The sequence below is a fragment of the Anolis sagrei genome, chromosome 4, assembly GCF_037176765.1.
Source record: "Anolis sagrei isolate rAnoSag1 chromosome 4, rAnoSag1.mat, whole genome shotgun sequence".
Taxonomy (NCBI): Eukaryota; Metazoa; Chordata; class Lepidosauria; order Squamata; family Dactyloidae; genus Anolis; species Anolis sagrei.
In genome coordinates, this window is record NC_090024.1 from 200,818,478 (window position 1) to 200,834,536 (window position 16,059).

At 45.6% G+C, this 16,059-nt stretch overlaps 1 protein-coding gene across 2 annotated transcripts in view; it reads right to left on the reverse strand.

Moving 5' to 3' along the window:
• RHOC (ras homolog family member C) overlaps positions 1-16,059 on the reverse strand; it is a 44,927-nt gene continuing 28,868 nt past the window's right edge. For both annotated transcript variants that reach the window (XM_060772686.2, XM_067468084.1), the window contains exons 4-5: positions 11,987-12,117; positions 1-833 (exon numbers count right to left, since the gene is read on the reverse strand). In XM_060772686.2, coding sequence (XP_060628669.1) covers positions 660-833; positions 11,987-12,117 — 305 coding nt within the window. In that variant the 3' untranslated portion in view covers positions 1-659. The remainder of the gene's footprint in view (positions 834-11,986; positions 12,118-16,059) is intronic.

Below are 16,059 nucleotides of genomic sequence, written 5' to 3' on the forward strand. Positions count from 1 at the left end.
TTGAAAGTTCATTTAATTTAATGATTGAAGTGAGAGAATGTGGTATGGTCAAAACAGAAGTCATTGTCCCTGAAACAGAAGCACAAGCAGCACTGCTGACTGTGGCAGAGCTCAGCTCCTTGACAGAAGTACAGGCAGGCATTGGGGCAAGTCTGAGCAAATTGCTGGAGGGAGGCAACCAAAGTACAGGTACAAGTGTTCAGAAATCAAGCTTCCATTGTTTGCAGTGACATGGAGAGTTAGAATTTGTGAAGTCTTACAAATTGTTGGGTTAATAGTAATGGGAAGAAAAGAGCAATACAGAGTTAGTTCAGCTATACTGCCTGCCCAGTTAAAAAATGACATTCTTTACCAAAACAAAAACAAAAAAAAAAGGGGGGGGATTGAGATATTATCTCAGAACTTCAAGCACAGAGTGAGCTGAGGAGGAAAGACTGGCAATCAAGACAAGGAAAGACTGTGAGGTTTCTACATTGTGTTCCCCAGGCCACTCTTATACTGCATCTGAGGGATGGAAGGCACAGCTGGCCCGAAATTCTTATACTAGGTAGCGCTAATAAGCCCATCTCTCCTCCCTGATCCACGTTTGTATCCATTGGTTGTGTGGAAGGAGAGAGATCCTTCAGACAGTAGTCATATCCTTGGCCAAGGCTTTGTTTTCAGAGGAGAGGGCAGCCTTTGCGCTTTTTGTTCTTCCTGACTTGCAGAGCAGCCCGGGTGGCCATTTCGAACACTTCCCGCACTCCATCCTTCGTCTTGGCTGAACACTCCAAGTAACCAAAAGCATTGATCCTGTTTGCCATGTCTCGTCCTTCTTCTGGCTTCACTGGCTCCTTTGTAAGATGTAAAACACAGAAGTAATTACCTGTTATGAACATCTGGGTTAATGAAGAAAATTGCTTATATTCACCCTACTGAGACCTAGACAACCATACTTTCTCATAGAAGCCATTTTTATCTAGACATAAGTACCATCCCTTGGGAAAAAAATCATCATTAAGAATGTTTTAGGATGCTGCATAAGGAGGTCACCACTGCCATCATGTGCAATGCTTCTACACTAGCTATGGATGGCTAGCCAAAGGCTCCTGAGTGTAGTTCTCCCTCTGGTCACAAATTAGCCACATGGCTGGCCTAAGAAAGAAAAAAAACTCCAAAAGTCCAAAGCTCAACAGTTGCTGCTGCTTCCCCATGTACATAAGGGCAGCCAGGTGGCACCTGGGCCCATTCTCACGACCAGACACCATATTGCTGCCCTTGTGCAATAGACTAAACTCCTCCTGAAAATCTGGCACACTCTGTAAAAGAAGCAGCAGTTGATCCCTGTGCACATGCTTGGGTATGTTGTTACCAACATACCCAAGCATGTGCACAGGGATCCACTGCTGCTTCTTTTACAGAGTGTGCCAGATTTTCAGGTATACTCTCTCGTATACTCTCTCAATCTATCTATATCTATATCTATATCTATATCTGTATATATAATAAAGAAGAGTGTTTGTATCGGACAGAGGAATTGTGGAGGGAGGGCGGTGTATGTGCCAGCGTTCTGATTGGCCAGCCTGAAAGTTCCAACATTCGGATTGGCTGCCGCAGTGGTGCTATTTGCATATGGTCTCTGATTGGCCAGCTTCAATAGGAGCCCCTGGTGGAGAAAACAGTTCATGGCAGAAACGGGGACATGAGAAGGAAATTTGCATATGGTCTCTGATTGGCCAGCTTCAATAGGAGCCTCTGGTGGAGAAAACAGGTCATGGCAGAAACGGGGACATGAGAAGGAAATTTGCATATGCTCTCTGATTGGCCAGCCTCAATTCCAAGATTCCGAGATGACAAAGAGAGGAAAGGAAAAGGCCAGAGGGGGCTGTGTCAGAGAATTACCAATACAGACCACACTTGGCACACAGAGCCCTCATGACCCACTTGACATCCTACTGCAGTTTGGAGGAGTATGAACCATGGATGATGGGACTTGCAGTACCATCACTCACATTCTGAGACTGCTGATAACCTCATCCAATGACTGATCATGACCAAACTTGGCACATAGACCTCTCATGACTCACTTTACGTCCTGGTGTGATTTGGCCGGGGATGGACCATGGATTATGGGACTTGCAGTACCTTTGCTCAATTCTTGAGACCACTGCAATCCTCATCCAATTACCAATAAAGACCAAACTTGGCACACTGAGTCTCCATGACACACTCTACATCCTGGTGCAGTTTGGAGGAGGATGCACCATGGACGATGGAACTTGCAATACCTGCACTCACTTCCTAAGACCATTACAACTGCCAACAATGATGGATCAGGACCACAATTTACACAGAGAGCCCACATGACCCACTCTACATCCTGGTGCAGATTGGAAGAATTTGACAATGGATAATGGGACTTGCAGTCCCTTCATTCACTTCCTTAGACCACTGAGACCCTCGCCAATGACTGATGAAGACCAAACTTGGCACACAGAGTCCCCATGACCCACTCTACATCCTGGTGCACTTTCGAGGAGGACAGACCATGGATGATGGGACTTCAAGTACCTCCACTCCCTTCCCAAGACTGCTGCAACCCTTACTAATGTCCGATCAAGACCAAACTTGGCACACAGAGCCACCTTGACCCACTCTACATCCCGATGCTGTTTGGAGAAGGACGGACGATGGATGATGGGACTTCCAGTGCAGTTCAGGGCAGGATGGGCCACTAATGATGGGATTTGCAGTACCTTCACCCGATTCACTTCCCACAGAATATTGTAGCCCCTACAAATCACAGACCAGGCCCAAACTTGGCACACAGAGTACTCATGGCCCACTCTACATCCTACTGCAGTTTGGAGGAGTATGAACCATGGATGATGGGACTTGCAGTACCATCACTCACATTCTGAGACCGCTGTTAACCTCATCCAATGACTGATCAGGACCAAACTTGGCACATAGACCTCTCATGACCCACTTTACATCCTGGTGTGGTTTGGTCGGGGATGGACCATGGATTATGGGACTTGCAGTACCATTGCTCAATTCTTGAGACCACTGCAACCCTCATCCAATTACCGATAAAGACCAAACTTGGCACACTGAGTCTCCATGACCCACTCTACATCCTGGTGCAGTTTGGAGGAGTATGAACTATGGATGATGGGACTTGCAGTACCACCACTCACATTCTGAGACCGCTGTTAACCTCATCCAATGACTGATCAGGACCAAACTTGGCACATAGACCTCTCATGACCCACTTTACGTCCTGGTGTGGTTTGGTTGGGGATGGACCATGGATTATGGGACTTGCAGTACCATTGCTCAATTCTTGAGACCACTGCAACCCTCATCCAATTATCGATAAAGACCAAACTTGGCACACTGAGTCTCCATGACCCACTCTACACCCTGGTGCAGTTTGGAGGAGGACAGACCATGGATGATGGGACTTCAAGTACCTCCACTCCCTTCCAAAGATTGCTGCAACCCTCTTCTAATGACCAATCAAGACCAAACCTGCCATATACAGCCCCCATTATCCACTCTACATTCTGCTGCTGTTTGAAAGAGGATGGACTTTGGATGATGGGACTTGCAGTACCTTCACTCACTTACTGACACCACTGCCACCCTCATCTAATGACTGATAAAGACCAAACTTGGCACACAGAGCCCCCATGACCCACTCTATATCCTGCTGCTGTTTGGAGGAGGATGGGCCATGGATGATGGGACTTCAAGTACCTTCACTCACTTCCTGAAAATAATGCAGCCGTTATCCAAAGACCAATAAAGACCAAACTTGGCATACAGAACCGCCATTAATAACCCGGGCAACGCCGGGTCCCCAAGCTAGTATATAATAAAGAAGAGTGTTTGTATCGGACAGAGGAAGGGCGGAAGGGCGGAAGGGTGGTGTATGTGCCAGCATTCTGATTGGCCAGCCTGAAAGTTCCAACATTCGGATTGGCTGCCGCAGTGGTGCTATTTGCATATGGTCTCTGATTGGCCAGCTTCAAGAGGAGCCCCTGGTGGAGAAGAGGGTTCATGGCAGAAACGGGGCATGACAGAAGGAAATTTGCATATGGTCTCTGATTGGCCAGCCTCAAATCCAACATTCCGAGATGACAAAGAGAGGAAAGAAAGGCCGGTGGCTGGGTCAGAACACTCCCAATACAGACTGAAATAGGCACACAGAGCCCCCATCACCCACTCGACATCCTACTGCAGTTTGGAGGAGGATGAACCATGGATGATGGGACTTGCAGTACCACCACTCACATTGTGAGACCGCTGTTAACCTTATCCAATGACTGATCAGGACCAAACTTCGCACAGAGACCTCTCATGACCCACTTTACGTCCTGGTGTGGTTTGGCCGGGGATGGACCGTGGATTATGGGACTTGCAGTACCATTGCTCAATTCTTCAGACCACTGCAACCCTCATCCAATTACCAATAAATACCAAACTTGCCACACTGAGTCTCCATGACGCACTCTACATCCAGGTGCAGTTTGAAGGAGGATGCACCATGGACGATGGGACTTGCAATACCTGCACTCCCTTCCTAAGACCATTATAACTGCCAACAATGATGGATCAGGACCACAATTTACAGAGAGCCCGCATAACTCACTCTACATCCTGGTGCGGTTTGGAAGAATTTGACAATGGATGATGGGACTTGCAGTCACTTCACTCACTTCTGAGACCACTGAGACCCTCGCCAATGACTCATCAAGACTAAACTTGGCACATGGAGCTTCAATGACCCACTCTACATCCTGGAGCAGTTTGGAGGACGACAGACCATGGATGATGGGACTTCAAGTACCTCCACTACCCAAGACTGCTGCAAAACTCATCTAATGACCAATCAAGACCAAAGTTGGCACACAGAGCCCCCATGACCCACTCTACATCCTGCTGCAGTTTTGGAGAAGGGTGGACCATGGATGATGGAACTTCCAGTACCTTCACTCACATTCTGAGACCTCTGCAAACCTCATCCAATGACGGATCAAGACCAAACTGGGCACATAGACCTCTCATGACCCACTTTACGTCCTGGTGTTATTTGGAAAACTTTGGAGATGGATGATGGGACTTGCAGTACCTTTTCTCACTTCCTGAGACCACTGAGACCTTCGCCAATGACTCATCAAGACTAAACTTGGCACATGGAGCTCCAATGACCCACTCTACATCCTGCTGCAGTTTGGAGGAGGACAGACCATGGATGATGGGACTTTAAGTACTTCCACTCCCTTCCAAAGATTGCTGCAACCCTCTTCTAATGACCAATCAAGACCACACTTGGCACACAGAGCCCCCATAATCCACTCTACATCCTGCTGCAGTTTGAAAGGGGAAGGACTTTGGATGATGGGACTTGCAATACCTTCACTCACTTACTGACACCACTGCCACCCTCATCTAATGACTGATAAAGACCAAACTTGGCACACAGAGCCCCCATGACCCACTCTATATCCTGCTGCTGTTTGGAGGAGGATGGGCCATGGATGATGGGACTTCAAGTACCTTCACTCACTTCCTGAAAATAATGCAGCCGTTATCCAAAGACCAATAAAGACCAAACTTGGCATACAGAACCACCATTACCCACTTTCTCTAATAACCCGGGCAACGCCGGGTCCCCAAGCTAGTATATAATAAAAGTCAAAACTTGTATGCAGAGGACAAAAGTGTGGCGGTGTATGTGCTCGCTTTCTGATTGGCTGCCACTGTGGTCTCTGATTGGCCAGTCTGAAAGTTCAAAGATTCCGATTGGCTGAGCAGCGGTGCTATTTGCATATGGTCTCTGATTGGCCAGCTTCAAGAGGAGCCCCTGGTGGAGAAGAGGGTTCATGGCAGAAACAGGGCATGACAGAAGGAAATTTGCATATGCTCTCTGATTGGCCAGCCTCAAATCCAACATTCCGAGATGACAAAGAGAGGAAAGGAAAAGGCCAGAGGGGGCTGGGTCAGAACACTACCAATACAGACCGAAATAGGCACACAGAGCCCCCATGACCCACTCTACATACTACTGCAGTTTGGAGGAGGATGAACCATGGATGATGGGACTAGCAGTACCACCACTCACATTCTGAGACGGCTGTTAACCTTATCCAATGACTGATCAGGACCAAACTTCGCACAGAGACCCCCCATGACCCACTTTACGTCCTGGTGTGGTTTGGCCGGGGATGGACCGTGGATTATGGGACTTGCAGTACCATTGCTTAATTCTTCATACCATTGCAACCCTCATCCAATTACCAATAAATACCAAACTTGGCACACTGAGTCTCCATGACGCACTCTACATCCAGGTGCAGTTTGAAGGAGGATGCACCATGGACAATGGGGCTTGCAATACCTGAACTCCCTTCCTAAGACCATTACAACTGCCAACGATGATGGATCAGGACCACAATTTACACAGAGAGCCCGCATAACTCACTCTACATCTTCACTCACATTCTGAGACCTCTGCAAACCTCATCCAATGACGGATCAAGACCAAACTTGGCACATAGACCTCTCATGACCCACGTTACGTCCTGGTGTTGTTTGGAAAAAATTGGAGATGGATGATGGGACTTGCAGTACCTTTGCTCACTTCCTGAGACCACTGAGACCCTCGCCAATGACTAATCAAGACTAAACTTGGCACATGGAGCTCCAATGACCCACTCTACATCCTGCTACAGTTTGGAGGAGGACAGACCATGGATGATGGGACTTCAAGTACCTCCACTCCCTTCAAAACATTGCTGCAACCCTCTTCTAATGACCGATCAAGACCAAACTTGGCACGCAGAGCCCCCATGATCCACTCTACATCCTGCTGCAGTTTGAAAGGGGGTGGACTTTGGATGATGGGACTTGCAGTACCTTCACTCACTTACTGACACCACTGCCACCCTCATCTAATGACTGATAAAGACCAAACTTGGCACACAGAGCCCCCATGACCCACTCTATATCCTGCTGCTGTTTGGAGAAGGGTGGACCATGGATGATGGGACTTCAAGTACCTTCACTCACTTCCTGAAAATAATGCAGCCGTTATCCAAAGACCAATAAAGACCAAACTTGGCATACAGAACCACCATTACCCACTTTCTCTAATAACCTGGGCAACGCCGGGTCCCCAAGCTAGTATATAATAAAGAAGAGTGTTTGTTTGTATCGGACAGAGGTGCCGAGGGCGGAAGGTGTATGTGGCAGCGTTCTGATTGGCTGCCGCTGTGGTGTTATTTGCATATGGTCTCTGATTGGCCAGCTTCAATAGGAGCCCCTGGTGGAGAAGAGGGTTCATGGCAGAAACGGGGCATGACAGAAGGAAATTTGCATATGGTCTCTGATTGGCCAGCCTCAAATCCAACATTCCGAGATGACAAAAGGAGGAAAGGAAAGGCCGGGGGTTGGGTCAGAACATTCCCAATACAGACCGAAATAGGCACACAGAGCCCCCATCACCCACTCTACATCCTACTGCAGTTTGGAGGAGTATGAACCATGGATGATGGGACTTGCAGTACCACCACTCACATTCTGAGACCGCTGTTAACCTTATCCAATGACTGATCAGGACCAAACTTCGCACATAGACCTCTCATGACCCACTTTACATCCTGGTGTGGTTTGGCCGGGGATGGCCCGTGGATTATGGGACTTGCAGTACCATTGCTCAATTCTTCAGACCACTGCAACCCTCATCCAATTACCAATAAATACCAAACTTGGCACACTGAGTCTCCATGACACACTCTACATCCAGGTGCAGTTTGAAGGAGGATGCACCATGGACGATGGGACTTGCAATACCTGCACTCCCTTCCTAAGACCATTACAACTGCCAACAATGATGGATCAGGACCACAATTTACACAGAGAGCCTGCATAACTCACTCTACATCCTGGTGCGGTTTGGAAGAATTTGACAATGGATGATGGGACTTGCAGTCACTTCACTCACTTCCTGAAACCACTGAGACCCTCGCCAATGACTCATCAAGACTAAACTTGGCACATGGAGCTTCAATGACCCACTCTACATCCTGGAGCAGTTTGGAGGACGACAGACCATGGATGATGGGACTTCAAGTACCTCCACTACCCATCTAATGACCAATCAAGACCAACGTTGGCACACGGAGCCCCCATGACCCACTTTACATCCTGCTGCAGTTTTGGAGAAGGGTGGACCATGGATGATGGAACTTCCAGTACCTTCACTCACATTCTGAGACCTCTGCAAACCTCATCCAATAACGGATCAAGACCAAACTTGGCACATAGACCTCTCATGACCCACTTTACGTCCTGGTGTTGTTTGGAAAAAATTGGAGATGGATGATGGGACTTGCAGTACCTTTGCTCACTTCCTGAGACCACTGAGACCCTCGCCAATGACTAATCAAGACTAAACTTGCCACATGGAGCTCCAATGACCCACTCTACATCCTGCTGCAGTTTGGAGGAGGACAGACCATGGATGATGGGACTTCAAGTACCTCCACTCCCTTCCAAAGATTGCTACAACCCTCTTCTAATGACCAATCAAGACCACACTTGGCACACAGAGCCCCCATGATCCACTGCATATGGTCTCTGATTGGCCAGCCTCAAATCCAAGATTCCGAGACCACACTTGGCACACAGAGCCTGCAAGACCGACTCGACATCCTACTGCAACCATGGATGATGGGACTTGCAGTACCATCACTCACATTCTGAGACCGCTGTTAACCTCATCCAATGACTGATCAGGACCAAACTTGGCACATAGACCTCTCATGACCCACTTTACGCCCTGGTGTGGTTTGACTGTGGATCGAACATGGATTATGGGACTTGCAGTACCTTCGCTCATTTCCTGAGACCACTGCAACCATCATCCAATATCCGATAAGGACCAAACTTGGCACAACGGGTCTCCATGATGCACTCTACATCCTGGTGCGGTTTGGAGGATGATGCACCATGGACGATGGGACTTGCAGTACCTTCACTCACTTAGTGAAACCACTGAGACCCTCATCCAATGACTGATGAAGACCACACTTGGCACACAGAGCCCCCATGGCCAACTCAACATTCTGGTGAGGTTTGGGGGAGAACAGATTATGGATGATGGGACTTCAAGTACCTCCACTCACTTCCCAAGACTGCTGCAACCCTAATCTAATGACCAATCAAGACCAAACTTGGCACACAGAGCCCCCATGAGCGACTCTACAGCCTGGTGTTGTTTGGAGGAGGATGGACAATGGATGATGGGACTTGCAGTACCTTCATTCACTTCCTGAAACCACAGTGACACTCATCCAAATACCAATAAAGACCAAACTTAGCACAGAGAGCCCCCATGGCCAACTCAACATTCTGGTGATGTTTGAGGGAGACTATGGATGATGGGACTTGCAGTACCTTAACTCACTTTCTGAGACCGCTGTGACCCTCATCCAATGACTGATCAAGACCAAACTTAGCACACAGAGCCCCCATGACCCACTCTCCATCCTGGTGCTGTTTGGAGGAGGATGGACCACAGATGATGGGACTCGCTGTACCTTCACTAACTTCCTGAGACCACTGCGATTCCCTTCTCTAATACCCCGGGCAGCACCGGGTCCCCAAGCTAGTGCTACATAAATGTCACACAGAGAAAGAAGTGGGACAATCTCATTGCTCTCCTGGTACTCATGCTCAATACACAGAAAGCCCCAGGAATGTGATCATAAAGCAATACAACCTGTGAAATGGGGCTCACAGTATTCCTGGTGCTTCTTTCTAAATGCAGCCCCATTTATGAAGTTGAGATATGAACCATAATGGTAGCTATTCCATCATCTAAATGCCAATATCTTAATTGCAGTCATCAGGAATCTCTACAATACTGTTGTGTTCAAAGAGTAAACATGCATGCATTTATAAATATCTTGCCTTTCCCAACACAAGGCCAAAGCCACTTATAGTAAACACACTTGTATCCACCCCCCACCCCACAAAAAAAAGGTTTATCATTTTTATATGATATGGAAAGGAAATGAGAAGTCTGATGTCAGAACTGAAACAATGCCTCACTTTCAATGTCCATCAAAAATTCTTCAAGGGTCCAAAGCAAAATTTAATTGGTCCTAGGGACTAGACTGTCCCTGAGGTTGAAGGAAATGGGCCACACCCCTCTTCTGACATTGTATTTTTTTTCTTTTTTTGTGCAGAGAGAAGCACTGTTTTTCAAGCCATTCCATTCATGGAGGATGTCGAAGGTATATTTAATCTCAGACTGAAGATAGCAAAGACATTCCTCTCCCAACTCATTCACACTTCTAGAAGGAAATGGAAGCCACGCAAAAGAGGAATATCACTTCTGGTTCTGGTTTCATTCTTCCTTCTTACCTTCAAGGAGGGCTCCCCTCTGCTGCGCTGAAATATTTTCATCTATTCACAGCATTCTTAAATATTCTTATGAATTCAAAACTGAAATAAGGAATTGGCTGAGACCCTGCATCAGTGGTACAAAGTTCTTCACAAGCAGAATTATTATGAAAACTTCCCTTCTCACACCCCAAATCCGCCTTTTAGTTTCTGCATCACTCTCTTCCACAAAACACCTATTCAATACATAGTAGTCATGTCCATTTGGTCCATTTCCCTGCTATGCCCAGACGCTTAAGCCAGGAAGCTTGCACCCATGGGCCCAAAGCGTCCGGGGTGCCAAGTACTGGCTTTGGGCCTATGCACCCAGGCCTCATGGGGCCTGCAGCTGAGCGCCAAGTAAGGAACACTCTTATTTGAAGACTCTTGGAAACTTCAACTAGTCCAACGGGCTGCAGCCAGATTACTAACTGGAGCGACATACAGGGATCACACCACCCCCTTGTTGTGTCAGTTCCACTGGCTGCCGATCCACTTCTGAACTCAATCCAAAGTGCTGGTTTTGACCTATAAAGCTCTATACGGTTCTGGCCCAGCTTACTTGTCTGAATGCATCTCCCTCTACGTCCTGCTTTGCAGTTTAAAATCATTTGGGGAGACCCTGCTCTCGCTCCCGCCAGCGTCGCAAATAAGTTGATGAGAGACAGGGCCTTCTCGGGTGTGCCCCCCCCTCCCACCTGTGGAACTCGCTTCCCAACAAGGTAAGATCAGCTTCATCCCTTCTGTCATTTAGGAAGAAATTGAAGTCGTGGTTATGGGACCAGGCTTTTGGACAACAGGCATAAATGTGCTTTGGATATGGAATTTGACTGGAATGGTGTTATGGCAGTTAATACTGTTTTTATTGTTTTAATTAATGTTCTATTTATTGTTTTAATTGTTGTTATATTGCTTTGTTATATTTAATGGCATTGAATTGTGCCAAATGTAAGCCGTCCTAAGTCCCCCTTCAGGGGTTGAGAAGGGCGGAGAAAAAATACTGGAAATAAATAAATAAATAAATATTTGGCACTCGGCTGCAGACCCTGCCAGGCTCGGGTACGTGGACCCAAAGTGTCAGGGTGCCTGCAGTCAAGAGCCAAGTAAGGAGCACTCCTTACTTGGCGCTTGGCTGTAGGCTCTGCCAGGCCCCATGCAATCTATCTGAAAAGCAGGTCTGCCTGCCTTTCATATCAATTGCATGTTTGTTTCAGGAGGGGCCTTTTCGTTTTGTACAATCCGAATGGACGGAATGAAACGTAAGCACAAATGAAACGAATAGGACAAACTTCAGGCCCATGACTAATACATAATGGGAAGCAGAGAATCAGTAGCATCTAGACATATTTTTAAAACTTGGAAGTGGGCAACTGTGGTGAGGGTAGAAGCCATTCCTCCATGCTGCCTGCAGGATCTAACATTCCACTAGACAGCACAGCCAGCAGTGATGAGGGATAATGGGAGCTTCAATGCAAGAACATTGTGGAGGATATATGCCGCTTGCTTGTTCTTTTTCTTTAAAGAAAAGATGTAGCCATAATCCCATTCATACCTGTTTCATCTTTGCTAATTCCCTGCGGGTGTGTTCATCATTTCTCAAGTCCTTTTTGTTTCCCACAAGGATGATGGGCACATTAGGGCAGAAGTGTTTCACTTCAGGAGTCCACTTTTCTGGTATGTTCTCTGCCAAAAATATCAAAAGAATATGTAATTGAACAGATCCACCTGGCTAATTAAAAAGTAATTAAAGCTCACTTCCAATACCCCAGGAACAGATAAATGTGCACAGAATCCCCAGATACTTACAAACTATAGATACAAATCAGACATTGTTGTTGTTATCACATCACTACTACTGTAATTTTAAAGAGCCAGTATATAGAATAAGTTATTAGAAAGTTCTTACTGTACTTTTAAAGGTTGTATACTATTTGATGTCATGTTTTATGGCTGGTACAATAAACAATTCATACAAACTATAGTGTTAAAAACATCAAAGGTGTTAACAGTGTTAAAAAGTAAAAAAAAAATAGATTCAGTTCCTTGTCAAGAGTAAAACTGGAAACTGAAAATACAGTTTCCGGGGTCTTGGCAAACACAAATGTCATCTACCACACCCCAAAGCAGCTGTCATAGAGCACAAAATTCCTTAGTACAGTATAACATGTCCCCATCCAAATCTCCAAGCCACAGCCAGCAACCTCCTTGGAGACATGTGCACGAAAAGCTTCAGAGAGACCCTATCACAAAGGAAGAGCTCTGCAAAAGAGATCAAAGCAGTGCCCATGTAGATTCTAGCTTTGATTAAGATTGCCTCCATCCATCTTTTTCAAAACCAGCAGCCGAATCCTTAGGGCCAAGTGCTAATGTCTTGTTATGAAATAATTATTTGTAGTATCATAGTCCAACCTACACCCCAAAGGAATTAATCAGGTTTTGAGTTACGGTATGGAACCTCTAGATCAGTGGTTCTCAACCTGGGGTCCCCAGATGTTTTTCGCCTTCAACTCCCAGAAATCCTAACAGCTGGTAAACTGGCTGGGATTTCTGGGAGCTGTAGGCCAAAAACATCTGGGGACCCCAGGTTGAGAACCACTGTTCTAGATCATGGTTCTGTTTTGAACACAGGAGGAGTTCAATCAACCCTCATTCAGAAGGTTCTTTCTTCAATATCAAAATGAAATGGACAATATGAAAAAGATATTTGGAATCTTAGTGGTCAAGTTGGATGTGAGCCAACAGTGTGATGCAGCAGTTAAAACAGCTAATGGTATTTTGGGCTGCAACAAAAGGACTATAGTGTATATATCAGAGTTTTTCAAACTGTGCTCCTCCAGATGTTTTGGACTTCAGCTACCACAATTCCTAACAGCCGATAAGCTGGCTGGGATTTCTGGGAGCTGAAACAATGATACACCTCTATTCTGCTTTGGTCAGACCTCATTTGGAATACTTTGTTCATATTGACAAGCTGGAATGAGTTTAGAGGAGAGCGACTAAAACGATCAAAGATCTGGAGACCTATGAGGAGAGGCTTAAAGAGTTGGGTATGTTTAGTTGGGTATGTAGAAGAGAAGGTTGAGAAGATAAATGATCACCATACTTAAATATTTGAAAGGCTTGTTTTTTGCTGCCCTGGAGACTGGAGACTAAGACTCAGAGCAATGGATTCAAATTACAGGAAAGGAGATTCCATCTGAATATTAGGAAGACCTTCCTGATCATACGAGCTGTTCAGCAGTGGAGAGTGGTGGAAGCTCCTTACTTGGAGGCTTTTAAACAGAAGCTGGGTGGTCATCTATTGGGGGTACTTTGATTGTACTTTTCATGCATGGCAGAGGGTTGGACTAGATGGCCCATGTGGTCTCTTCCAACTTTATTATTCTATTATTCTTAGGCTGCTCTCCCAGTAAGGCTCTTGATAGTCACATTCTAAAAGTTCTAATACTTCTCACATTTTTACAGCACATGTCCATAGTATAATTAAGTTTTTCAGAGCTGGTAGCTCTTTGTGTTTGAAATTCTAGGCTTTTTGCCAAGACGAGGCAATATTGTGATGTTTTAATCAAAATGTCCTGGGAATAAATACATATAAAATAGAGACAGACAGACAGACAGACAGACAAAGACAAAGGGACAGACAGAGAGAGAAATAATATTCCTATTTCATGCAATGCATTCCAGAACAAGTTGTTTTCCTTTGTTTCATGAAAAGAAATACCTTACAAGCATCAGAAAATGATTAAGAATCATGTGCTTGATAAGACAGGGCAGAGCAGCCTTTCCATTGTACAAACCAGTAAGTTTATTCATAGAATCATAGAGATGGAAGAGACCTCATGGGCCATCCAGTCCAACCCCCTGCCAAGAAGCAGGAATATTGCATTCAAATCACCCCTGACAGATGGCCATCCAGCTTCTGCTTAAAAGCTTCCAAAGAAGGAGCCTCCACCACACTCTGGGGCAGAGAGTTCCACTGCCAAATAGCTCTCACCGTCAGGAAGTTCTTCCTAATGTTCAGATGGAATCTCCTCTCTTGTAGTTTGAAGCCATTGTTCCGCATCCTAGTCTCCAGGGAAGCAGAAAACAAGCTTGCTCCCTCCTCCCTGTGGCTTCCTCTCACATATTTATACATGGCTATCATATCTCCTCTCAGCCTTCTCTTCTTCAGGCTAAACATGCCCAGTTCCCTAAGCCGCTCCTCGTAGGGCTTGTTCTCCAGACCCTTGATCATTTTAGTTGCCCTCCTCTGGACACATTCCAGCTTGTCAATATCTCTCTTGAATTGTGGTGCCCAGAATTGGACACAATATTCCAGGTGTGGTCTAGCCAAAGAAGTCTACAGAAGTCGGAACCTGGACTAAACTCATCCACTTGAAAACCAACCAATATATATATATATATATATATATATATATATATATATATATATATATATCAAAAAGCAGCTTTCTTCACGTTCTGATAATTGGTTTGTAAAGGGATTGTTGGCCAGCACTTTATTCTAGAACAGTGTTTCTCAAGCTTCCTAATGCTGCGACTCCTTAATACAGTTCCTCATGTTGTGGTGACCCACAACCATAAAATTCTTTTCGTTGCTACTTCATAACTGTACTTTTGCTTGTAAATATCTGATATTCAGGATGTATTTTCATTCAGTGGACCAAATTTGGCACAAATACCTGATATGCCCACATTTGAATACTGGCGGGGTTGGGGGATTGATTTTGTCATTTGAAAGTTGCTGGGATTTATTGTTCACCTATAATCAAAGAGCATGCTGAACTCCACCAATGATAGAACTGAACCAAACTTGGCACAAAGAACTCCCATGACCAATAGAAAATACTGGAAAGGTTTGGTGGGCATTGACCTTGTGTTTTGGAGTTGTAGTTCACATACATCCAGAGAGAACTGGACTCAAACAATGATGGATCTGGACCAAACTTGGCACGAATACTCAATATGCCTAAATGTGAACACTGGTGGAGTTTGGGGAAAGTAAACCTTGACATTTGGGAATTGTAGTTGCTGGGATTTATAGTTCACCTACAATCAAAGTGCATTCTGAACCTTGCCAATGATAGAATTGAGACAAACTTCCCACACATGACCAACAGAAAATACTGTGTTTTCTGATGGACTTTAGTGACCCCTCTGACACCCCCTTGCAGCCCCCCCAAGGGTCCCGACCCCCAGGTTGAGAAATGCTGTTCTAGAACAACATCCCACATGGTAAGGGCCTTTCAAGATCCCATCAATCAAAACACACTACAGGTAGATCACTATTTCTTTACAATTTTTCTAGGTGCTAAGTGTCTTTGAAATATTTTCTTGCTTGCCCTTACAACTCTTTGAGGTTGAGCAAATTTAGATCTTAATGCTACACCAAATTCTATCCCCACTTATCATTTTGTTTCCCAGAAAAGATCCACTTAGACCAGAAGTGAGGAGCCTTCGGATGTTTTGGATGAAAACCCCCACAATCTCTTATCCCTCACCATGCCAGCTGGACCAGAGAACTGAAATGCAAAACATCTGTAGAGGCAAAGCCACACACTCCTTTCTTACAGGTGTAAAACTGCTATTTAGCAAACCAGACAATTCATTTTGTCCACCTAAAGA